The 26,018-nt window shown below is 38.8% G+C and overlaps 1 protein-coding gene across 1 annotated transcript in view; it reads left to right on the top strand.

The window, feature by feature from the left end:
- Positions 1-26,018, top strand: part of LOC100533536 (huntingtin) — a 69,635-nt gene that overhangs the window by 38,380 nt on the left and 5,237 nt on the right. The window contains exons 38-62 of the mRNA XM_005093588.3: positions 464-567; positions 1,051-1,126; positions 1,674-1,850; positions 2,189-2,265; positions 3,232-3,367; positions 4,049-4,168; positions 4,695-4,917; positions 5,446-5,645; positions 6,192-6,369; positions 6,683-6,757; positions 9,387-9,530; positions 9,835-10,011; positions 10,926-11,020; positions 11,416-11,570; positions 12,303-12,371; positions 13,192-13,309; positions 14,347-14,655; positions 15,605-15,760; positions 16,698-16,885; positions 19,146-19,260; positions 19,765-19,910; positions 20,177-20,244; positions 20,788-20,920; positions 21,757-21,919; positions 25,184-25,344. Coding sequence (XP_005093645.2) covers positions 464-567; positions 1,051-1,126; positions 1,674-1,850; positions 2,189-2,265; positions 3,232-3,367; positions 4,049-4,168; positions 4,695-4,917; positions 5,446-5,645; positions 6,192-6,369; positions 6,683-6,757; positions 9,387-9,530; positions 9,835-10,011; positions 10,926-11,020; positions 11,416-11,570; positions 12,303-12,371; positions 13,192-13,309; positions 14,347-14,655; positions 15,605-15,760; positions 16,698-16,885; positions 19,146-19,260; positions 19,765-19,910; positions 20,177-20,244; positions 20,788-20,920; positions 21,757-21,919; positions 25,184-25,344 — 3,563 coding nt within the window. The remainder of the gene's footprint in view (positions 1-463; positions 568-1,050; positions 1,127-1,673; positions 1,851-2,188; positions 2,266-3,231; positions 3,368-4,048; positions 4,169-4,694; positions 4,918-5,445; positions 5,646-6,191; positions 6,370-6,682; positions 6,758-9,386; positions 9,531-9,834; positions 10,012-10,925; positions 11,021-11,415; positions 11,571-12,302; positions 12,372-13,191; positions 13,310-14,346; positions 14,656-15,604; positions 15,761-16,697; positions 16,886-19,145; positions 19,261-19,764; positions 19,911-20,176; positions 20,245-20,787; positions 20,921-21,756; positions 21,920-25,183; positions 25,345-26,018) is intronic.

Here is a 26,018-nt window from a genome sequence, read left to right as displayed (position 1 = left end):
CGGAAATAACGATGGATTTGAGCAAAAAGGAGCATGTGACAAATCAGATGGCTCAGATTTTGATGAAAACGTTGTAGGAAGAGTTTGGGGCGATTCCGATTGATCAGACGGAGAAATTATAGAATTTAGATATAGGCCCGACCGCGAGGCTGAGAGTGAGAGTGACGGGTCGGACACCCCGATTGAACTAAAGTGAGAACATTTCCAACAGTTTGCGCATACATAAAGTTATATTTTTCTGAAACTGCATTCAGTTTTCTTTTTAACTTTTATTTTTTCAGGATTTTTGGAATTTGTTTAGTATTTTTAAAATATGTTTTTTATAGGCTAGTATTCAGGGGAGGTAGGTTCTTTCCCCTTGCTTAGGATCTAACAATGGACTTCCCGTCCAGGCCCTTAGGGTGGAATGTGTTAAGAAACATACATCGACAGTTCCTGTAGCCCTTCTCTTTTACATTTCCAGTGTGAGAACCTGAGTGATGCAGAGCACATGACCTGGCTCATCATAAACCATGTGAGTGACCTCATCTTACTGTCACAGGAGTCGCCAGTCCAGGACTTCATCGGGTGAGTTCTTTTTGTCTTTTCTACAGTTGTTCATGAAAAGAATGCCAATTTGATCAGAAAACTATTGACAATGTGCTTGCTACAGATTTTCTTCTTTCCCAAGCTCATTCATATCCCGGCTAAGAAAGTACTTACTTTTTTATGCATCTTATTTGGGGCAACTCTTTCTGATACTGCTTTTGTGCACAAATTGAATGGGTTTTTTTCATCTCTTGCTCATGTTTTTTGCTTTATGATGAAGTCCCTTCATGTTTATTTGTCATCCATTTCACTTTTTCCTTTTATTGTTTGGGAGTCCAACATACGACAAACATTTCAAAACTGAGGACCTTCAATCAAATTAATAAATAAAGCACACAGGACACACTCACTCATATGTATAATATCGAAATGACACATCTCTGGTCTTCACTTTCCATCATTTATGTTCTCAGTCTTTTTGTAAGTGCACCTGTAGGCTAATAACTAATGTTCTGGTTTCAGGGCCATCCATAGGAACCCAGCTGCCAGCAGTTTGTTCATCCAGGCTATACATGCTCGTGGGGACAGCATTACAAAGGTATTCAACTCTGAAAAATGATTTGTGATTGTAGGAAGTGTCAAGGACTGTTCAAGTCTTCATCATTTCTATTGAAATTTAATTTTTAAAATCATGGTCAAAGAACTGCCATGAATGTACAATGCAGGAATAGGTTTTGCAGGTATCAATCATAGACATCATAATGATGAATTAAAGAGATTTTTAGAAATGTTATGAGATAATCGCTTGGTAGTAAAAAGAATGTTAATGAAGCCAGACAGTGGAAAGGGTTTGGAGTGACAAAATTGACAAGCTGGAGAGTGGGAGGAATTCCACAGAGAATTGAAAGTGCCACTTTGCTCTGGTATGCCCCTGTGTACAAATTTTAGCTTGAGAATTTTAAAATACATTTGGGTGGAGGAAACCATGCCTGGCCAATTCACTTGGTTGGAGAAGATCTCAATTTTATATGTTTTAGGGCTTGGTCTAATGATTATGATGATGGATGATGTAGGTTTTGTGTAATGGCTGCCATTAATATAAGAATGAATGCATCCTCAATTCAAATTAATACATCTTTTTGCAGCCACATCTGGTTAAACGGACTCTTCGCTGTTTAGAAGCAGTTCACAGCTCTCAAAGTGGTTCACTTGTGGCATTGCTAGTGGACACGTTCTTGGGCAGCCACCAGCTGGCCATTGCTCGACTGACAGATGCCATAGTGTGTCATCGCTTGGAGACCTTACTTGGGGAGACAGCTGGGGTGAGCACACCTTTCTTGCTCTTTCTGCACTCTCTCAATAGGTCTCAGGGATTCTTCAAACCTTTGTGCAACTAATTTTTACGTTATTTGTCATATTGATTAAAATTGGTTGTTTTTTCTCTTGGTAAGTTCCCTTCAAAATTAAGTCAGGCTATGCAATCATATCAAGTTTTATGACTGAGATGACCAATTTCATTGTAGTATATCCTGTTTGCTGTATTGGATTTCTTTCTGAAGTAAGATTGGAAAACAAAAGAATTATGTTTTTGGAAAAAAAATTTAATTGTTTTATAATGTATTTTGGTAGCCATGACTTCTGATATATTTTTATTTTTCAGGAAATCACTAAACAGTTACCAAAGGAAGACATAGAAAAGCTCCTTCAGTTTATGAAGTCAAAAGGATTGATACAAAGGTATGTCCAAAGCCAAATGAGACCACTAACGCATGCAACTGTGAATAAATAGAATGTGATTCCTATAAAACAGAGTGAAAGTTTAAAAATAAAAATTTACATAATTTATTCATCTGTTAGATGCTGACACATCATTTCTTAATCTCTCAGTATATTTCAAAATGTTTTTGACAGTTACGTTACCACACTGCTGTATATATAGCACTTCACATTCAGAGAATGTCATTTCATTTGTTTTTTCTTATTTACACATGTGTCTGCAATGTTAAATAATAATAGATAGCATTTGTGTAACGCTAATCCCCGCTCAACAGCAAGCTCTATGTGCTTCACAATCTATAATATTACCCCAGCAGACCTGAGATATGTTCAGATCAAATGTCTCAAGATTATAAAATCTTTATTGACCACAGGTAAATGGCTAAAGTGCAGTGACAGCACATGTCTGTTCTTTTAGAATGTATTCTTATGTTCCACTATAAATGGTCATAACTTTTCAAGTTGGCCCAAAAAATGATGGAAGTTTGAGGATCAGGTTCCTTAATCATTGCTGTATTGGAAGAGGCATTTATACCTGCACCATACGTTGTTATAGCCAGCTATAAAGGAATGCAGGGAAAAAAAATTAATCGTATTTTGGCAAGCTGACCAGGGTAGCTACAGATATTTCAAGGGACTTTTTTCTTTGTTTTTGTTGTTGTCTTGCACATATACTGTAGTTACTTAATACTTGACCTGGCTTAGTTTGGATAGTTAGATGCAAATGGGTATTGATGCTTTGCAAAGATCTACATTTCCCCATACCTGTTTTTGGGTATCGAAGATCAAAGGTCTTCCTTCCCCCCCCCCCTCCCCAAAGCCTTCAGTATTTGAGTTGAATGCCATAATTGTGACACTTTATAATATTTTGTGTATAAAGTAAACAAAGACAAATGACATTGCATCTTCCCCCTTGATCTTTTCCAGACACCAGAGGCTGACATCTTTGTTAAGCAAACTGGGAACTGCAGCGGGCTCTACCTCTCAGGTCCGACTGTCCCCCGAGCGATCTAACCCCCTGAGTGGCCCTGTCACGAATGTGGCCAATGTTACCATTGACAAGGTGAGTCCTAGTGTTGTTCACTGGGATGGGAACTCTCAAGATTTTTCGGTACATGCTGTTTTTCAGGATTACGGAAATAAAAATGTTGAAATTTTAGAATGGATGTCAATATTTCGTGTAAAAAAGTATGCATCGTATTATTTTATGTTTTTGTTTTGATATTGGTGCTTTAAGAAATTTTGTTTGTCGCATACAAGTAGCAGACACATGCTTTAGAATTGAGTTTGAGGTTGGAACTGCTGGCAGGTACTGGAAGTTTTCAAATGTAAAACTTTTTTTAGGGCTTTGTCCTGGCTCACATGAAGTCTAGTTTTTTAAATAGCCTTTCAGTCTTATCAGAGAACTCCGTGGGTAGCTGGTTTGTGGGAAAAATAACTTGTGCGGAGGTGAAGGGAGCAAACACCTTATTGCAGCGAAAGATCTTGTCAGTATGTTAGTATTGTAGTGCCCATAAATGGCAGCTTGCTCTGTATGCTTCCCAGGAAGTTGAGTTTGTTTCAAAATGCTCTCAGCTCTGTTGGGGTAATAGTATAGATTGTGAAGCACATAGAGCTTGCTGTTGAGCTGGGGTATGCGCTATACAAATGCTATCTATTATTATTAAAGGCAGGGCTAAATTCATTTTACGACAATAGACATCAGTTTACTTGGTTTGTTATTTTTTTTTCTTCTCACATTTAGGAGTTTTACTTGGCGGTGGTGAAAGAGCAGTGTTTCCAAGCCAGTCCCAACATCAGGGAATGTGCCTTCCTATTGCAACGACTAGAGTACCCAGATATTCTTTCTATCACAATGACGTCGGTGAGTTTAATGTCTTTGTTGCCATGTTTTATTTGTAAATTGTGAGTTAAAAAGAAATTGAAACTGAAAGTTACTGCTTTATTGAAAAACTCTTTTTCTTGTCTTAGCTTCAGAAACTCATTTGTTTTGTGGAAGAATTGTGATTTGCAGTGTTAAGTCTGGTCTTTTTTTTCCTCCTATTTGTCTTTTTTCTCCTGAATGATTTTGAGCGTGTATCATTTTAAATGTGTATATGACTCTGCGAGTACTGTGCATTTGTTATGCCAAACAAAAATGGAGGAAAAACTAGGGTCATCTCTAGCTCTCTGTCTGATTTTTTCATCTGAGATGCATAAATGTTTATAGCTTTATTAACCAATGAAATCTGTCTCCAAGATGATGAGTGACAGAACCTTATTGTAATCTTATCTACTCCCTATTTATTTTATAACTGTTGTTCCATCTGTTCTTTGTTCAATATAGCCGATATACTGATTTTTTCATTTTAAAAAAAAATGGACTCAACTCTTTTTCTCTGTCTGTACAGGAGTTTAATCTGTCTGTGCTAGAAGAGTGCATGTCGCTCGGTGCGTTCCGCTCCGTTCTGAGGTACAATCGTGATGCGGAGGCCGGCACACTAAGTCCCTTGGCTGCCCCTGGAGAGCGCATCATGGACCCTCTGTTTTTAGCCTCGGAGTTGACACTGTTCAGGCATATCAACAATGTGGTGAATCAACTGCCCACCCCACATCAGTGCCTGTCTTTCACAGGTGAGCATCTTTTCTCTTTATTTTTCCTAGATTTAGTGTATATTTCTGTAATAGATGTGCAGGAAACATACGAGTGAAAATAAACCAGAGACAACAGAAATGTAGTTTGTAAGGAGATTATTGAAAATTTCGTGGTTTTAAAGTGCTGAAAGAAGTCAACATCAGATAGTCATTAATAAAGACAGCTATAAAAAAGCATGTGCAACTCAAGTTTGTCTTACATCTTGTTGCTAGTGCTTTTTTTTCCTGTTTTTGACTGGTTCCCCCTTCACTTATTCAAGATTGTTTTGATTGTTTCAAGAACTGCGTACTATGTTAAAAGAATAATCCTAGCAGAGAAACAGGGTGTTTTGATTTGTATGCTGTTTTATATTTCATTGTTACACAAATTTCCAACAAATTCAAATACACATGATATGTTTTTTATTATTGATTTTAAAAATTATTATATTCAATCTGAAGTAAAATTGTTGGTGTAACTGGAGAGAGAACTTTGTGCAATGAAGCTATGCTCTACCATTTCCCCAGACTGTGGCCCGGCCTCGAGCTTACACTACATGGACCGTATGGAGGAGCTGTTCACTGATGCTGCCTGGGTTCACGCCAACTTTAACCTGGCTGCTGCCCTGGTGCGACACCTGGTGGCGCTGAGTCACTTCCCGTGGCGGGCAGAGCTGCCGGCTGATTCCCACCATGATGTGGCACGGTTTGCTGTGTTGTGTGCAGAGGTGAGGCTTGAAGATAGGTTGGGCACTATGCTCTATTTCCAGTTTGAAGAAATTCTGTCATTTAGTTTCACAGACTAAAGCTTATGATTAACTATCTTAGACCTTAAACCTTGCAATGTTTCACACTGTAACTTAGACTTTTAATTGTGAGTGATTTGTGGATGCTCTGGTGTGGTTGCCCCTTCTTTTCTATTAAATATCAGTCATCCTTGTCTCTTCTTCTTTTCTTTGTATGTTACTCTCTAGTAATGCCTCGAATTTTCAGCACTTATGTGACCTATTCGCATTTCAAGTGCTGTTTAAACTCGTACTTAAACAAAATTAAACTTTAATTGCGAATATCCTTCTTGTTCAAAATGGAATCAAAAGGTGTCGCAGTGCAAAGTACTTGTATAGACTTTGAAAAAGATTATTTTTCAGCTAATTTTATTTTGGAGGCTTTTGAATGATTTTGCAGTGATTTTTACAAGAACACGGAATGGTGAATTGAAACCACCAAGTGAAATTTGTTTCTTTGCCCCCTCCCTTTTCCGTTCTCTTTCCCAGCTAATCCACTGGTCATTGCGGCATGAGCTGATGCCAGAGTCTGAGCAGATCCAGACTTGTCTGAGTTGCCTGTCCCTGCTTCTGCAGGATGGAAAGTTACATAGTCAGCTGGGCCAAATAGAGAACGCAAGCTGTGTGTGTGCAATTGTTGCAGCCTTGTATCAGGTTCTTTCTTCATGTGAGTGCCGAGATGCTTGACTTACTCTCAAACATTTGTACCGATAGAATAGCTCTCGTGACTGGGAATTTTATGAATTGTTGTATTGAAGATGATGTTTTTGCAAGAAAAATAAAGGAAAAATACTTTGATTAATTTGAAGCTTTTATGAAAGCAACTTCATCTCAAGTGCAAATAAAGCTTCTCATCCCTTTGATGATATGCGTTAAAGGGGTACATGAATATAGTGGCATGTCTATTAATCATATCATTATATTTCAATGATTTTAATGTGCAATGTCCCTGAAGCAATGAATGTTTCCCTTCTTGGCAGTGGCTGTCCTCCCTGGAGAGCAGGTGGCAAATTTGTATCATGATGAGCACAGAGAGGAAGCAGAGGAAGATGATGGTGAGCTTTGATATTGGCATGTTAAGATTTTTTTCCCTCTAAAGCAGTACTACAGGCCTGTCTTATTTGTGAATACAATTTTGACAGACTGAGGGAATTTGGTTTCACAATTTAGTTGTTTTTATACTCATGTTGACAGTGACTTTGCACAGGAAGCTTAAATTTTCAGTAATGAATATGTTGTCTATGTCTCAAGTGACCTTACATTACCACAAGCATTTCAAGTTAAACCGAGTCATAAATCTTTTTGATTTGAGAGCCTCCAGGCAGAGGCAAACATACCATCACTCACACTCAGACGCGCACAACTCTCACTACAATACGCAATTAAACAGAGCTGAACATCAGAGAACCCAGCACACGAGTACATTTTTAAAACAAACCTAGAAACCATAAACAAATTCCAAAACAACGAAAATCTCATCAAACCCTTCGGCCTCAGTCTTTCAGGACCTTAAAAACATACAATTTTCCAAGAAGACATCCAACAATTTCTTTTCCGCGACCTCCCTCAGTGGCAACTCACCAAGGCAAAAGTAGACTTACAGCTGACCGACCACACACGACAAAGCAAACACAAACACCAAAACGTTTAAAGCAAAATACAAAAAAACTTATAGAAAAATACCCCGGTGCGGAGAAACAGGACTGGTGTGGGTGCCGCAGGCCTATCTTCAAACAGTACACACCAGAGGAGACTCCATCCCGAAGCCTCCATTTTCTCTGCCGAGGCCATTGCCATTGACATGGCACTGGACTCCGTAGAAAATTCTCCTAACAAATCTTTCCTTATCCTTTATGACTCTGTCTTGCATCACCTCACTCACAAACTACACGCTCCTACACCCAAAAATAGTCAGGCTGCAACAGAAAATACACACCTTGACTGAAACAGGGAAAAGTATTGTGTTCGCATGGATACCTAGCCATGTGGGCGTCCAAGAAAATGAGCAGGTAGATGACCTGGCGAAGATCTCCTTATCCCTTCTGTTGGGATCAACGACGAACACTCTCCCACCAACTGACTTTAAAAATAAAGTAAAAAAGTACACCTCCAGTCTGTGGGAGAGCCATTTGAAAAAACAAATGAATAACAAACTTCACAATATTAAACCCAAACTGGGACCGCGAAATCCTTCGGGCCTCTCCAGAAGAGAGGAAGTCATTTTTACTCGATTACGCATCGGACACACGGCCCTAACACACAAATACCTCCTTCAGGGAGAAGATGCGACACAGATTTTAGACACATTTCAACCGAATGTCTAGACTTCAGAGAGACCCGAAGGAAATACTTTAAATGCAAAAAATTGAAAGATATTTTTTCCTTCGTTGTTCCCAACAGAATTTGAGATTTTATTAAGGCCATTGGCCTTTATGGGAAGTTATAAAAATAGATTGTTTGAAATTTTAAAGTGTTATTTAGAAAGTTGTTTTATATTTAAAATCTATTTACACTCGATTTTTGTCGTAAAAAAATTTTTAATTAGAAATATTGACAAGAATCAGGCAGAGCAGTGAGCTATTGAGAAAAAACCAACTTGTTTCGCGGGCTCATATGACCTTATGCAGTTGCGAGCGCCGTAAAACCCAGTACTAAACATAACTTACCAATATTTATGCATATAGTTACTATCACTTGCAGACCTGTCAGGATGAAGGAACATTTGCATATGTTTTTAAACCATGAAAAGGACCTTCCGACCTGGTAGGGAGGAAAACATTAATCCTTTGACAGGTTTCTGCTGCAGACAAGTTTACCGTTGTAGGTGAAGGTAAAGATTGGAAGTTTGGGACAGGGATATCTATGGGGGTGTCATGTTGTAAGTTGACAACAAATTTATCGTTTGGGTTTGCTAAACTTGTGGGAGCGAGTGGTGAGCGGGTACTCTAGTGTGGTTTGCTCCTTTTTCTATCAAACATCGATCGTCCTTATATGTCCTCCCTTTTGTGTTTCTTACTCTCTCTTTTAACACCCCTAATCTTTGGCACTTATATGACCTTATTGTGTTGCCATAAAGCCCTTACTTTAAAAAAATAAAAACTTGTGGGAAGGACTATTTAACTGTATGAGAGTGAAGTTTTGTATGGCATTAGAATGTGAAGTTTCTGACTTCTGGATGGTCGATGCCTTTATCTGGTTTCAAGACTCGGCAGCCAGTTTTTGTGCTTTCAATCTGCGAAGGGCTACTTTTTTCATGTATTCTTTGGGAATCAGTGCTGATTCTAATTGCATGCGGAGGGAAGAGGTTCCACCTGGCAGGTTTGACAGTATTGAGGCTACTTCTTAATTCAAGTTTTGTCATATCATTTTCTTCAAATGTTTCATGAGGTCAGTTGTGGTCCATATTTCTGTCTGAGCCTATGACAAGCTGTATTACTCTTTATAGAATTATAGAGAATGCATGTGACACGGAAAGTACGTGCCTGAAATAGTTTGGCATAATACCTGGAGGATTATGAATAGTCCTAATGATAGATGCCCGTTTAATGAGCAGAGGATTATAATCCAAAGCTATCTTATTCATTGTCATACTCTTTTTTTTCCTTAGATATTTTTAAAGTCGCTTTTGCTTTTTTTGCTCTCATCCTTTTTTCTCATGACAATTTGTTTTTTCCCCCTTTTCAGTTTCACTGTCTGCCTGTCTGGTTCGTGCCTGTGAGCAGATCTCAGAGCTTGTGCATTGCCTACACACCCGAATGGACCCCAGCTACACCAAAGAACCGCGACTGCCACCTTTCTTAGCTTCATCCTTCCGCAACATTGTCATATGTGAGTAGTTCTTTTCTTTCTTACTGGCTTTTTTTTTTTCAGCTGCAGATTTGTCCATATTATTCTTCTTATTTTCAAATCGTTTTCACCCGCAAATCTACTTCAGTGTGATCTTTCTCCCATGTGCTGTTGATTGTTGATGGAGGGAGAAACTTACTTGTTTGTCTATGTTTGCATTGCGCCATATAGGCTAGAGCTTAGTGCTTTTTTACAGATTATTTTTCAGGTCAGTGAAGAAGAGCAATTAAGAGAAAGGTAGTTTTCAGGTTTCATTCATGTTTTTAATCTTTTTCTGTGTGTTCAGCTGTGTCAAGACTGCCGGTGGTCAACACGTATGCCCGCACTCCACCTCTAGTCTGGCGTCTGGGCTGGTCCCCGACCCCAGGTGGTGAACTCCGTACCTGTTTACCTCCCCTCCCTGTGGAGTACCTGCAAGAAAAGGATGTCTTACGAGAGTTTGTGGCACGAATAAACTTTTTGGGTGAGTGATTGTATTTCTAAAAATAAACATACTTTTATTTTTATAATTCCGGCAACAGAGAGCTAAACTGTTTGAAGCTATAGGTGAGTGACGGATGTGGACAGAGGCAAGTAATCAAACTGTTAAGGCCATTTGAACTTTATTTGGTACTCTTTCGAACAGTTTGTTATGTTGTGACTTAACATCTGGGCGCTTTTTGATCCAAATGAGTTAAATATTTTGCTTTTCAAAAGTATGCTAGCTTTTGAGACCAAACAGTGAATCTGCCATACTCGTGGTCAAAAGATTTTGGATTTTAAATTTTTTCTTCCCTTGGAATCAACACTAAAAATCATTTTCAGGGTGCTATCAAGTTCAGTTTGGGTCCCAGTGTAACGTTTTGTTAAGTGGAAATGTAAGAGACCAGTGTCTTGTATGCCATGTGATTTGGTATTGTCATCAGTTTCTCTTCCCGTCATTCGATTCAAAATAAGTGCACGAAAGGAAAGTTGGTTATATAACTTTCCAGATGCACTATATCACAATTTTTTGTGTGGTGCTTCGACATAGTTTTCCCTATGTTCCTAGTACAAGTGTTCTAAATAATTTTCCATACATTCATACTTACTACCCGTTACGCCATCTGGCGTTTAGGGCATCAGCAAATGATCTCCCGCTCTGTCTGTTTTGGGCCATCTTGGTCAACGTCCCCCAGGAATGGTTCCAGGACTTCATTTCAGACTCTACTGTTCATCTCCAGGTCATTTTGGGTCTGCCCCTTTTGCGATGTCCTTCGGGTGTCCAGTGGAGGGCAGTCTTCACAATAGAGTCTGGTTCTCTTCTCAGAACCTGTCCGATCCATCTCCATCTTCTCCTTTTTTTTATGGTGGTCATGTCCTCTTGCCTACATTCATAGTTCTCGTGTATGTTCTCAGGCTGGGTGAACAGACAACAGTTTGAGGAGAGTTGGATGAGTTTGCTGGGAGTGCTGAACCCTGTCTCGCACACTGGTCATGACTTGTCGCCGGAGGTAAGTTTATAAAGTGGGTTTAGAGAGGACATGTCTTTGCTTGTTTGTTATTTTTGTTTCACAGTTCTGTCTCCTATTGCTTTAATTACCTCTTGACACTGAAGTGATATGCTGTATTTTTACAGAGGTCATACGTTTATGTATCAGATTGCTGTGTTTCAGTGGCATTTATGTTTTACTTAAAGAGTAAAGAGTTCAGCAAAGATTTAACACAGTATGTAATCTGTGCCTTTAAAGTTCTGTAGTGGCTATTTCATCCTCAGACAGTAGAGTGTATAAAAAAACTTTACCTTATTAAATATTTTAGCATTTTATCTGAATTTTAAAAAGAAAACTGTTATCATCATATACCTTAAATAATCACATCTGTACATCGATTGATATTTTTGCCTCAGGAGGAAATAGAACAGGCCCAGGGCATGGTTTTAGCCGTCAAGGCTATCACGTCTTTGCTGCTACAGGCCTCTCTGGTGCCCACCTCAGGCAACACGGCCAACAGCTGCTACGAGACTCGGCCCCGGGACAAGCCCCTGGCCTTCTTACACACCAGGTGAGTACATGGTCAGGCTTACCCAGGCCTGGAGTAGGGATTCATTTTTGTTTTGTGTCATCAAAGAGCTGTTTTGCCACACAGCCGTCTTGATAACATGGGGACAGAAAGTACATTTTCTTATTTCAAGCACTGCACCAGGCTTTGACCATGGTCTTTGATCCTCAAAACTGATTTTTTTTCTGTGAAAAGGAAAACAAAGCTATCTACTTGGTCTCTTATCAGACACAAAGGTGTTGTTCAAAATTAGGAGCTTTGGGTGCCTAAGTTTGCTAAACTTGTTTAAGTAAAGTGAAAACAGGTAGATCTTAGCAAACTGGAAAACCTCCTGGAGCCAGAAATTGAGATTTTAAGGGGGCCTTTACTCCCTCGATTGACCTTTTCCTGGGTCTTCCTCTTGCTCTGAAGCCAGGTACTCTTGTGTTGTAGACGTTCAGGGCAAGTTGGTTGATAGGTATGAGAATGTCCAAACTTTTTGATTCTTTGCTTTTTATTGTGCTGTTGGACTGGTACGGTACCGTTTACCTCTCTGATGGCTTAGTTATGGACCCTGTCTCTTCTCGTCTTATTTACAATCTTCCTGAGGGATGTTATTTGCATGCTATGATTTTGCATTGTTGAGGTATGGTAAGGGCCCAAGTCTGGCACTGATATGTTAAACTAAGAAATGTGATCTTTAATTTGCATTGTGCAAAAAAAGAGTTAATCTATTTTGCTGTCTTTCCTCCACAGATGTGGCAAGAAATTGTCAGTCATACGAGGTCTGATCGAGCAAGAAATTATCAACTTGTGTGCATCAAGGTGTGCTATAAGATGTTTTTATCTCCCAGTCTAGACGTTGTGCGTGTTTAAGCTAAAGAGGGCTTCTTGTCTCTTCCCCCACACTCCACCCCCTCATACAAACACATTCGCACACACACACACACACACACACACACACACACACACACACACACACACACACACACACACACACACACACACACACACACACTCACACCCACACACACAGTGGGTGGTTGGCGGGTGCTCTGATGTGGTTTGCTTCTTCTTTCCTATCAAACATCTATCATCCTTATCTGCCCTTCTTCTTTTTTATGTTTGTTACTCCCTTGTAACATCTCTAATCTTCTGGTGCTCATATGACCTTATGCAGTTGCGAGCGCCTTAAAACCACTACTAAACCACACGCACTCACACTCACACACATGCATTCAGTCACTGCCACACTCACACGCCTTTCCCTTCAAAAGTTCTAGCTTTGCACTCATTACTTTTACTTCTCACCTTCACATTGCTGATATTAAGTACAGGTCCTTTGAGTTGAGAGTTGCTCACTGGTCTATGTTTTTTAAGTTGTGAACAAGATATTTTAGTTTAGAAAATTTCAGTTTTATGTTGAGTTGTAGTCTTGGGTTCCGGTCAAAATCATAATGCAAACAAATCTTTGCCTTTGCTTTTGCTCTGTGTGGCAGCTGTCAAAGTAAGTATGTTATTTTCCTCAGTTAAGTCCTCTTATAGCAATAGTTTTATAACAGCTGGGTCTTAATGAAAACGGATCTTGTGCTTTTGATACAGTTTCAACATTGTGCCATTCATATGCTTAATATGCTATCCTCAGGCCAGACCGACTGGTAGCTCAAGCCTACTGCGGTAACCCTTCGGACAAGGCCAGTGTGAGTCTGTTTAATGGTAATCTGGAGCGAGAGATTGGCTCGGAGGAGTACAGCCTTGGACAGGTGGGTGATCACAGCTCACATGCAACATTCTTACATGTTTTCAGAGTTTTAATTTTGGTCACCTGAGCCTTGTGTAAGTCACAGATTGATGTACACAAAAGTGGGAAGTCATGAAATAACGCCAAGAGGTTAGCCCGGGATAAAGAAAAGTGGAAAGTGTTGGCAGTCTATACCCTGATCCAGGGTGAGAAAGGCAATGATGATTTTGGGATTTTAGAAATAGCATTGATTGTTTTCTTGCTTATATGATTGTTTTTATGTATTTTGGATAGTGTGTTATTCTTTTTCGAATAGTTGTCTGTGGTGTTTTGAAATAACTTTTTATAAAGAAATATTTTTTGTGTGTATGTGAGTATTGACTAAAAGTGTTCTCTGTGACTTTGTCAGTAATCCTGCCTAAGCCAACTCTACCATATTTTTTATATTTGAAATATAAAATGTAAAGTAAGTTAAAGACACAACTCTTAATAAGTGCATTGGTTTGTTTTTATACTTAAAGAAAGATCAGTTGTGCTGCAGTCATGCCTTTCAATCTCTGATGAATAGCAGCATGGCAATAATATTACCTGTTTGCTGGCATGTTTTTCAGTGGGTGGCAATGTTAATATCAAAAGATGGTTGATGCAATACTTTCATGAGTAGTATTTCAGTATATTCCTTTATTACCAATTCAGTGTTACTGTGGCCTGTTGAAAACTGTTTCTATTGTAAGTTTGCAGCTTTTGTTTTAACAGTGCGGTAGAATCTCAGTCATTTATAATGGAAATTATTGTCTGGAGTCGCTGTACGTTTGGGAATTGGGAATACATACCTAGGCCTCAAATTTGTTTCTTGAGAGGATTTATACAATGTTGGAAGAGGCTGTCCTTTCCCATGCACTTGCTTAAATTTTTAAAGACGAAATTAAAATATTTGAGAGCTGGATTTAGATGATATGGTGTTTCGAACAGTTTCTCTGTGTCACACCTTATTATGGAGTAAAATATGCACCTTTTAGTTCAACAATGGCAAACTGTATAGCATCTTATTATCTCCAGATCTCCATCGAGTCCACCTGGTCACTTGTTGGAAACCTTGACCTTCCCTTGTCCACCTCTGAAAGCACGGATTCTCCCGACAGTACCGCCGGTCAGGCTGCTGCTGAGACCACCCCCAGTGCCACCTCTCCTTCCTCAGGCTCCGGCTCAGCCAGCAGCCCAGAGGGTGTGTCCTCTCGCTCGGTCAGTCGCTGCGGCCTGGACATCCACTCATGCTTACAGTTTCTGCTCGAGTTGTACGGGGCGTGGCTTCATGTGGACAACAGCCCAAAACCACCACTCATGCTTCTCAACTCTGTGGTCAAGTCGGTGAGTACATACTCTAGGTGACCTTTTGGTGTGGTCTGCATCTTTGAAATTTTTTTTCTGTAGGCCTATCTTTGGTCTTTTTGTGATTTTAATGAAATGTGGCTATTAAAATGGTCTTACAGTGCTTCACACAACTGTTGATGGAAATTAATTGACAGGTGGATGGAGTAATGATGGATGTGCTAGTATCTATTTCAGATAGTAATTTAAGTAATCGCTTTGTTGAGCTGATAGTAACGATAATTATTATTGTGCTCATGAAACAATGATGTACTATACAAGCATGAAAGATGTTTTATTTCTGAAATATTGACTGTTTCCAGAACACTAAGATAGCGGGTCTCATAAACACTGTATTGAATAAGTTCTTGTTGCTTTTTAAAAAAAATTGTAGTTATGCACTTAACTTATGACATCTCATGCAAACACAATATGGCCTGCAAGCTGTACAACTGTTCTAAGCCAAAAAAGTAAAATATTTTATAATAGAGAAAAGTCTGTTGCATTCTTTTGACAATTGTTCGTACCATTATTGGTTTTTTGTTGTTTCTTTTTTTTTGCTTTTCCCAACATTTAGAATTTGAATTTCAACAAAATGTTTCTAAACACATGCAGTCAATACACAGATTGAGAAACTGCAATTAAAAAATTTTCAAAATTATGGGCTCAGTCCATCTGAACAGCAGGCTGACAATACATTGTGGACATGATAAAACATTGCTTTACCAGGAAGGGTATAGATTAAACAGGACTCTTGTTTACTGATGAGGCGGACTGGTCATTGAATAGGCAAATCCTAATTAAAAGGCTGACTATGGGAGCTGCGAAGTTGTGTGAACTTTTTGCTGAAAGCCATACATGCCTCTGAATAAAAACTTGAACTTGCTTTTCTTCATTACGTTGTGCCATTCTTTCCTATGTCTTAAATTTTGTGTCTTGTACCTGGCAGATGGTGAGCCTGTCCGATCTGTTTGTGGAACGAGAGCAATTTGAGTTCATGCAGGACATTCTGCTTGACCTTCTCAAAGGTCACCCTGCAGAGGATGAGCTAGTCACACAGTACCTGGTGGTTGGCCTGTGCAAGTCAACAGCCGTTGTCGGCACGGTAAGTAAATGACGCGTGTTGTACTCTCAGATAAATCATGACTAGCGCACCTATGAACAAAACTGCAAAATTACCTCTAAATTGTCCAAAACTAGTAAAGTTTGTTGTACTATTAGTCAAACTGTGACTTGTGTACCTATGAAGAAAAGTGCAGAATTATATAAAATTTGTTAAAAGCCAATTAGGTACGTTAAAGGTATCAGTGTTGTGCTCACAACTAAAATGTTGTAGGTCTGAAACTTGTCAGAGGCCCGACATTGTGTCTGTGGGAAAGGCACTTTACACAAATTTCTTTCACTTCACCCAGGTTGGAATGGGTAGGCCTACTCAGCTATAGACAGTGAAAGTCTTGTATGTGTGGTAGTGTTTGAGTGCTTAATTGACTGTCCACTCTGTATGTTTCCTGGGAAGCCGAGAATGTTTTTGAGTGTTGTAAAGCACATAGAGCTTGCTGTTGAATAGGGATATGTGCTTTTTTATTATTTCAAACTGTCTTTCAGACTGTGACGACCGCACCAACGAGTAAAACTGTTAAATTACCTCTAATTTCTTTTATGTCTGTTAAGATTTTTTTTGGTGTGCTCCATTTTTCATAATAAGTTGTTGTCATTTGTCTTTTTCAAAATACTATTTCCATATGGAATCCAATACTGATACTTGCAATTTGATTAAGTTTCATTTTAAGCTTTTTTTCTTCTGTTTGATTGAAGTCCCTGCTGAATTTATGAATCTATGAGAGTGAAAGTTTCTGTGAGATATTGTTGCCTATTTTTTTATTTTTTTTTGGTGATGTGCCTGAAAAATGAATGTCAAGTCGGAAAGCTTAAAGCCTTACCAAAAGTATTAGTCGCAAAGCTTTCATTGCCATCCTGTGAATAAGCTATATGTAATGTCCTCATGATTCTGAAAAATTTGTTGTCTTATATATTCTAAACAGGAAGCCCTGGTCAACGAGCGAATGGTCAAACTTGTTGAGTCTGGTCTAAAGAGCACTCACCTGCCCACGAAGATCTCGGCGCTGCATGGCGCCCTGTATGTCCTGGAGACGGGGGTCTCTGACCTCAGCACTGCCTTCCTGCCTGTCCTCACAGATTTCCTGGCCAAGCATCTGGCTATTGTCTCGCAGTGAGTGTTGGAGTTTTGAGATGTGTGTTACATCAAAGATAGTGAATAACAAGATTGGCCACTCAGCCAAAAAAGTGTCCGCAGGAAGTATGCTCTTTGCTTCAGATGGCGCTGCAGTCTGTTTTGAAGCTCTCTTTCGTTTTTCCAGAAGAAGAATAGGAATAGCACCTCCTCGCGTGCGCAGATCGACTGCTGTTCATCAGCAGTTCGGGTACGTTCAGTGCGGAGTTTTAGTTTTTTTTTATTTTAATGACTTCTCGCCTTTCATTCTAAAGTCAAATTAAACGAAGAAAACCATCACCCTTTCCTCCGGAAGAGGTTTTTTGTCAGCGTAACCATTATAAAAAAGCGTTCTTCCGAAATTTATCCCAAAACTTGCTAGTTTCACTTTGATTTTTAAAAACTCAAGTAGGGTAACTGTTCGCAAAGAGTGCGCTTTTGTGAAGAGGGCGCCACCAAATTTTGAGGACACTTTTTTAATTGGCTCAAAGAGAGAAGTGGCCCATCTTGTTATATACTATCATTGGTTACATGCCCTGTAACCCTCAGTTATCATAGAGGGCACACTTACAATTTCCAATAGGCAGGAATGAATATTTTAAATACCTTTGAGTAACTGAAGATTACAGTTGACAATTCAGAGATTCAAATTCTACATGACCCAAATGTATGTACACCCCACTAGAGGTCACTTGATTTAACTGAAACTTGCTTTACCGCATCTGTAATTTACTTTTACATATCGCTAGCCGCGTGATTCAACCGCCTAAGTGCCAAGAGACAAATTTTTCAGGAGAAGCAAAAAACTGTTATATTTCTTTATGCTCTTACCTATGAATCTGAAATTCAGTTATATGATATGATATGATGTAGGACGATGGTCTGTAACTTTTCATAAAAAAAGCTTTCTTACAAAAGTTACTAGATATAGGCGGTTTAAATCTACTAAAATCTGCATGATTTAACCGCAGAAGTGACAGTGTGACGGCGTCTAGGCAATTGAATCACTAACTCATTCGCTACGCCGAGCCGTGGGGGGCGGCGCGGCTCAAGTGCCGTCAGTACGTTAAGTCGCCCCCGGCGGCTCGAGAACCGACGTTCAATTTTAGCTTGGTTTCTATTCCAATCCACTTATCCATGTTAAAATAAAGGTCATAATATAATGTTGACTTCTGGGTCAAGCGTTTCCACCGAAAATCGGAAGTTTTGATTCAGTTTTGAAACATGATTTCGTAATTTATTCGACTATGTTTTATCGCGAAGCCCAAATTATAGCCCAGACACCAGTCTTAGTACTTTTACACAACAAAATGTATAATTATTTTGCTCACTAAAGTATGTAAGACTCTTCTTTATAATATTGATACTACTGGACGCAAATTGCCGGTGCACTGTAATTGAGAAATCAATATTTTTGAGTGCTAGATCTAGGCCTAGATCTAAATAGTCAAAATATTTTTTTCTCCCCAAAATCACTACTTTTGGGTGAAATTAATCAAAAAGTACCACTCAAGACATGTATAGGTTTATTCCAAGTGCAATTCTGAATAATTCCATATAAGTTACGCGTATTTTTTTCTGTTTGTGATCCTTTTTTCAAAATTATTTTAAAATTATTATTTTTTCAATATCAGATGTTATGATCCAAATGTACAAATATTATGGAATGTATGTAAATAACTGCACATTTTTCAATATTTTCCTGTTCTATATACAGTTATGGTTATTTTGAGGTATCATTTGACTAGGTGCAAACATGTTTTTTTAGTTTCACCTGAGATTATAAATTTTTTGCTTTCCAATTTTATCCGCATCCAATCACAATTGTGTTGCATAATCGCCTCTTACAGGAACCAAAGTTGAAAAATACGCAAATAAATAATGCAGATGTATTCTACAAACCATACTGAAAATGTTGGTATATAATATGTTGATATTTATTTGAATTTATGGCCCCAAAGACCTGCGAACTGCGCACTAGTCATCATCTCATTTCGCCCTCCCGAAAAGAATTCGTCCACAAGCCGAAAATAATGCGTAGCGAATGAGTTAATCAACGCCACTCGACGAGCACCAGTGGTCACTTAGGCGTTTGAGTAAATCAATGTTCAAAAAGAAGCAAACTTGTGATGTGCTATCTTAGCCTCTGATATGCTCAATAATATGGTCTGTTGCCTGTGCAGATACACTCCTGTCCTGCACTAATATGTGTATTTTTGTTGAAGTACAGACGATAATCTACTTTGTTCTGTTGATACAGGGTTTGCATCATCAGCCAGCAGTTTGTGGTCAACATGTGGGCTGTCGCTTTTTACATCATTGAAAACTTCACCAACGAAATCAAAGACCTTGACTTCTCTTCGAAGATTATGCCTGTAAGTAGTCGACCTGTCCAAAACTTTTGTTAAACCGTTAAAACAGAAGGGGGAATTAGTGGTTGAGGGTGTAGCATTTTATGTGTTTCTGTAAGCTGTGTTATCTCAAGTATATTGGGATTAATTTTGCTTTCTGTAGGACAACAGGTCAGGTCTGGCTCGCTTGCGTTTTTCTTTTTGCGCCATTTATAATTGGGAAATTTGATAATGCTAATTTGCTCCGTTCTCTTTGTAAACTTTCAAAAAGAAAGAAGAACAATTTTATGATTTATTTTCTTTGTTTGCTGTTTTCAATCTAGTGATATCCTGCCTGAATTCTCTGTTCCTTGAGGCTGAGAAAGGCACCTTAAGTCAAAGGTCAGAATGTTATAGGGCAGTACATTGCACGTTTTGTTTCTAGTTAGTGAAATTGGTACGAGAGTTGTCAGGACATTATTCTGAGTTTTTATTGGAGATTTTTCATTTGTGTAATCTGCCTTGTAATGTTTAACCTGTGTTCCACAGCTGGTTGTTCAGACAGCTTCTGGTACAGAGGAGACTGTGTCCACTGCTGTGTTCCTGGTGGTCATGAAGGGAACAGAGAGGCTGCTGCTGACGGATGTTTTGACACAGACGGACACAGAGACGATCATCAAGCTCAGCATGGACAGGTGAGGAGAGTAGGCCTGGATTTTCTGACTGGCGTTGGTATTTTATGTCATCTTATGAATGGGTTGACAAGGAGACTAGATTCTCTTCACTCCTCAATCATGCACCTTTCTATCTTCTTTTTCACAGTCTTGGTCCATCTTTCTCTCAGCTGGAAGCATATGCGTACATGTACACATATGCACTGATTCAAATTCGAAAGTGCTCGATACTGTACAACTGTATAAAATAACACACTTCTAAATCCATGCTCTGTATTTTCCCCCAGGTTGTGTTTACCAAACCCTCAACGTGCCCTAGCTGCCTTGGGCCTCATGTTTACCTGTATGTACTCAGGTAAGTTTTACCCAACATGTAAACAGAGCATGTTACGAGTAGTTGGTGAATGCTTTGACGTGACCTGCTCCTTCTTTGTTTCAGTGTTTATGACTATCCTCTTGTTTTGTTGACAATATGTTTCTTTTTTTTTTTCAAATGCATTCACACACTTGCTGAATAGTTTCATTGGTGTATTGACCCTTGACTGTGAAATGTAAGGGCAGTGTTGAAAATACCTTAAAAACTTTGACCATACCTTCCAACCTCACCTTATTTGACCAGAAAAAGACATTTTTGTCATTGTTGAGTCGCAGCGTACAGCAAATCACCAGAATAATGGCTCCCTGTTCCATGGAATTTATCTTAAGATAATAGTAAATGTGAAAAGTAAGTAGAAGAAACACACTAGAGCACTCACCAACCATTGATGTTTAGGACAAGTTAGAGGGTTAGACAATATTTACCAACATTAATTAATTGTTTTTCATCTTAGAATTCTGTCTTTGTCTCCTAGTTGTGAATTTGCTCTCATGTGATATGTGATCTGTGTGCCTCTGACAGGTAAATCTGTTGACCAGTACAGCCCTCGGCCTCGGGAGGAACAGACTTTTGGAGAGCCTGGTTTTGAACTACTGCACCAAGACCCAGACTCTCTTATCCTCGCAATGGAGAGAGTCACTGTGCTTTTTGACAGGTCTTCTTTTTGGGTTTTTTGTCCTATCTGTATTAACATCCAATCTGTAAGAGTATGAAAGTTATTTTGCTCTTTTTCTGTTGGTGGAGGGAGTTTAAAAAATTGTATTTTGTTGTATTTAGTACCACCATTTGATGTGGAGTCATATGAATAATAGGAAATTGGTATTTTAGAGTAAAGAAATACAGTTACTTGGCAGAATATGAGATTTTTCATTTTAAAGATAAATGCCATACAGTAAATTTTTTATTGGATTTACCAATCAGTAACTTTCTACCAATAATTAATTCTTTGGGTATTTCAATTTGGCCTTTTATTTTTTAACCCAGTCGTCATGTTCTTCTGAAATGTGTATTTAAATACTTAACATTCAGTCACAGTTTTTGCACAAGTCTTTCTGCTTAAGTCAAATACTGACTAAAAAAGAAACATCAACTGAGAGAAATCTTTATTCTTAAAATTTTTTTACCAGCCTACAAAGAGCTGGTATGATTATAGTGAGGGTAGAGTGCCTTCAAGATCTGTTAGGTAGATGTAATGTTTTGAAAGTGTTATGTTTGTATATTTCAGTCAGCACTTTCTAAAATCACAATGTAGCTCCCTTCAGTTTTCAAGTTTTGAGATGCTGTCGTTAAGTCAGTGTGAACAGTTTATTGACCTGGTGATAGTTGCATTTAGTTTCTTGTTTTATGCAATATTTTCTTCCATATGTAGAAATCTGCTGTGAAATAGTCATTGCCAACACTTTCATCTAATTCAACTTGACAAATCATATTCAAGTCTTGTGTACAAATTTTTCATCTCTGCCCGATTTAGAATAATGTTTTCTTTTTCAGGATAAAAAAGGGCTATCCATACGAGGCACGAGTGATCACACGTTTGTTGCCAGCATTCCTTGCTGACTTTTTCCCAGCTCAAGATATAATGAACAAAGTGATAGGGGAATTTCTGTCAGCTCACCAGCCCTACCCGTATCTCATTGCCAAGGTTGTCTTTCAGGTATGTGGTCAAGAGGGAGATGCAGCTAGTGCTCTCTTCTCAAGGCAGCAAGTCACATTTACTGGACAGCAATCAAGCCACTTTTTAATAACTGAATTTTTTATACTTATAGTTTTTCAAGCTGACAAACCCGTTTATCTTACATTATGTCAAAGTTACAGTTATTTCGTGGAGCACACCTATAAATTTCCCTGAAAATTAAATTTTGGTTCGACTGCATTTTGAAAGGGGAAAGGAAGGCAGCATTAGTGCTTTTATTGTCTGAAAAATTCATATTTGAGGAATCTTGGAGAAATCAAGTGCTCGTCATTTTTAAAAAAATGAAATTCAAGAAATTGACATTTTTTGGCCAATTTGGACATTTTTGTCTAATTTTTGTTTTTTTGGCTCAATCCCTTGTATGCCCATCCTAAAACCCTTTTATGTAAGGCGCAAAAAAAATGTAAATTTGCAGTTTTCAAGGACTCTTAATCTATTGAGGTCACCAAACTTTGGCGGCCATTTTCTCTCCCGTTTCACCTCTGAAACCGGGCCACCTGAGCTCCTTCAATTGCAAGTAACTCGACATACAACATACATGGATAGTTTTTCACCAAAAGGAAGACCAATGAACAGGCTTTAAGATTATACCATAACTCTACATCGTTGGCCGCTTGATTCAACCGCCTAAGTGACAAAATTTTTGAAAATCACTTTTTTATCCTTTTATGTAGTATAGCCTTTGATACTCCTTATGTTAAAATCACGAGATTGAAAGATTACTGCAAAGTGTTTCAATCCTTCAGTAAATCAATTGCCTATTTTACACCAGTCCCAATTTCCGCGTGATTCAACCGCTCAAGTGCCAGTTTTGCATCCCGGTGGCGAATGGGCGGTTTGTCAAAACAGACTGGAGTTTAACAACAAAACAAAGTGCCGCCTTTGTTAACTTCGACTCGGATCGAACCCTATCGATGGCCAGAAAATTTTGTCAAATCAGTTTGCGTATTCTATCACTAGGTTTGGTAGTGTAGTTGAGAAAGGGCAAGATGGCATCAATGATTATGTTAATACTGACTCTATCAAGTCGGTAAATTATGGCAAAAGCTACTGACAAAGAATTTTTTATTAAAATCTGTGATTGACAGTTCAAGGGCGCTTATTTCACATTCGGTACAACTATTGGAAAATATTTTTATTCCGACTTTTCATGTTTTTTAATTTGCTTTAAGTGTGTGCCCTTTGCTGTGTCTGCCATGTACCATTCTTGAATCGTTGGTTAGTTAATCAGTGCCGGGCAGATGATACTTAATTTGTCACTCGAAAAAAAAAAAGCAACTCATAAACATATTTGCCCCGAAAATTCTCTCTTCAACAAACCTTCAACTTCAACTCTCCAGCTCTACACTTCAATTTAAAACAAATCTCATACATTCTACTTATATGCAACACAATGAGTATGTGTACATCTGCCTTCACACAGTGGTTATTTGTGACTGTTGCAAAGACAGTTCACATGACTTGGAGATGGGAGCTCCGCGATTGTCAAATTAGCAGACAGCAGAAGAGGACAAAAATTTTGTGATAAATAGTTCTTCGACAAACATAACGAAATTGCTTTCCTATTACTACAGACTGAATACAGGCAAAATCTATCTTGACTAACACTTTCAAAGCCTCAGAGGCCTTTATAGGGAGTACCAAAGAAAATGGAAAGAGTCACACATTGTCTCAGACGACATTAGAGAGATCTATTCAAAAAGAGCAACCTGTTGTATGTATGTCGGAAGGATCAATTTGATATATGCAAGGTAGGAGAATGAATCTAACATGAAGCTTGCATAAAACCCAGTGGATGGGACAAGATTATGTCTAGTGTGCATGGACTTGGAAGCCGGTTTGTTAGTATGGCGTTGAATTCATCTGCTGAACAATATCATAACAGGACCAAATTAGCTGTCTATATTTTTTTTTCATTTGGTAACCAAAGATGTGAAATGTCTCGTTTGGCACGAAGGAGAAGGGCCATTGTTTCAGTAACTACCTGGAGGAGCCTACTGACTTCTTTATGCCATGTTCATTATATACAGTGGTGGCTGTACTTATCAGACCACAACGCTATATTGTCAAATGAAATCAGCGACATTTGTGTACCAGATAGAACAAAATTGTTGAACACAAATACCTTGAAAAAGAACAAGCACAAATGGAAGTGGACAGCACACACAGAGTAATTGAAAGGTCCCTGAAAATGGCATGGTCTATGTGCTCATGGATAATCGTGAACGTTTTTAAGAAAGCAAGACAATTACCACCCCCACCCCCCCTTGGTGTTCGATTTCTGGACCATTCAGACTTGGCTGAAACAAAAACGACCCCGTTGTCACAAACGTTTGTTGCCTTTGATACCCACTGAACAAAAACATCCGGTACAAATTGAGGGTTAAGATGAATGGTCTCTTTTACCAACTCCATGAAGCCAAAAACAGTCCTACCACAGAAGACCAAATCAAATAACTGAAATAATGACTCTTAACTTTATAATTACTCCTAAAACTATTATGATTTGCTTTCATTGATTACTCAAACGTTCAAGCGACTGCTGGCACTCGCCGTGTGGGTTTGATTGACGTGATTCAAACGCCTAGATGCCGTCATACTGTCACTTAGGCGGTTGAATCACGCAGATTTTGGTAAGTCTGAACCGCTTATGTCCCATAACTTATGTAAGAAAGCTTTTTTTTTTTTTTAAAGTTTGTTACAGACCATTGTCCTACATCATATAGGTACGAGCATAAAGAAATTAACAGTTTTTTACTTTTGAAAAATTTGTCTCTTTTCACTCAGGCGGTTGAATCACGTGGCTAGCAGCTAGCAATATACCCAAAAATTGAGGAGTGCCTGATTCCACCACATTGTGACACATATGTTTTAATTACCTTCATTTCAGTGTTCACGAAGCTCTCTGTCCGCTCACTTTGTATCAAGCAAATGCAGGCCACCATTGTTCAAAACCTGAAAAAAGTATACCTAAACTTTCCCTTGTTTGAGATTTCAGGCCTCTCCATCCAGCCTTTTGACCTACTGTTAACAGAAATGGATGTTAAACCGGAGATTGTTTTGTAAATTATTTTATTGTGTTTGTGTTGAAAGGGTGTTCACACTTAACTTATCCCATACAGCTTGTATATAGAGTCACCTCAAGTATATTTTACTAGACTTTTGTCATGCTGTTGTCCAGTTCCTCTACTGTACACTCACTTGCTGGTCTGTGTCTCTCCTCAGGTATTTGCCACGTTGCACCAGCAGCAGCAGCAGTCTTTGGTGCGTGAGTGGGTCATGCTGAGTCTGTCAAATTTCACTCAGCGCTCACCACCAGCCATGGCCATGTGGAGCCTCAGCCTGTTCTTCATCAGCGCCTCCACCAACATCTGGCTCCGTGCTCTGTATCCTTTGCTTTTTGGCACAACCAGAATGTCTCACTTGATCTGTCTGGAATATCATAACTTCCCAAGTATATTAATAAATAAGTGGGAGATAATTTGTCCATGGCCAGGTTTCTGGTAAATATTTTTTGTTGATATGTAAATTTAGTTTTTGCTGTTTAACCCTTAAAACCCTATACTGCTGATAACCGTTTACACCGTATTATCCTATACCGCTGGTAACCGCTGGTTATCTTTATCTTTTAATTCCCAGCGCTAGAAACAGGGGATGTAACTCCAGACGACTCTGTTGCGAGTAGAAAGTACCGATAATGTTATGAGAGCAGTTCTACATCGAAAGTTAGGAAATTTTGCGAGTTTTAAAGAAAAATTAGTCTCTTTTCGCTGCCAGGGCCTTCAGGCTGCAAATTTTTAAACGTTTTTTATCCTGAACCAGACCCCAATTATGATCTCCTAGTCAGATATATCGATAACCATGACAGTTGAAGACGATTGCATTGTTCCGCATAACATCGATGATGATTTTGGCGATAGTGGAAGTGGCAGGGGATCACCACTAAAGCTATCAGAGGCTAGATCTACGGCTGGGTCTAATGATACTTTGACTGAAGTGGAGTCGGGGATCACACACAAGACTTAAGTCATAGAGTTGGTCCTAAAAACCAGTGTTTTAA

Source organism: Aplysia californica, unplaced genomic scaffold (assembly GCF_000002075.1).
Source record: "Aplysia californica isolate F4 #8 unplaced genomic scaffold, AplCal3.0 scaffold00066, whole genome shotgun sequence".
Lineage (NCBI taxonomy): Eukaryota > Metazoa > Mollusca > Gastropoda > Aplysiida > Aplysiidae > Aplysia > Aplysia californica.
Note: the sequence above shows the minus strand (reverse complement) of the source record. Positions and strands in the feature narration are given on the sequence as shown.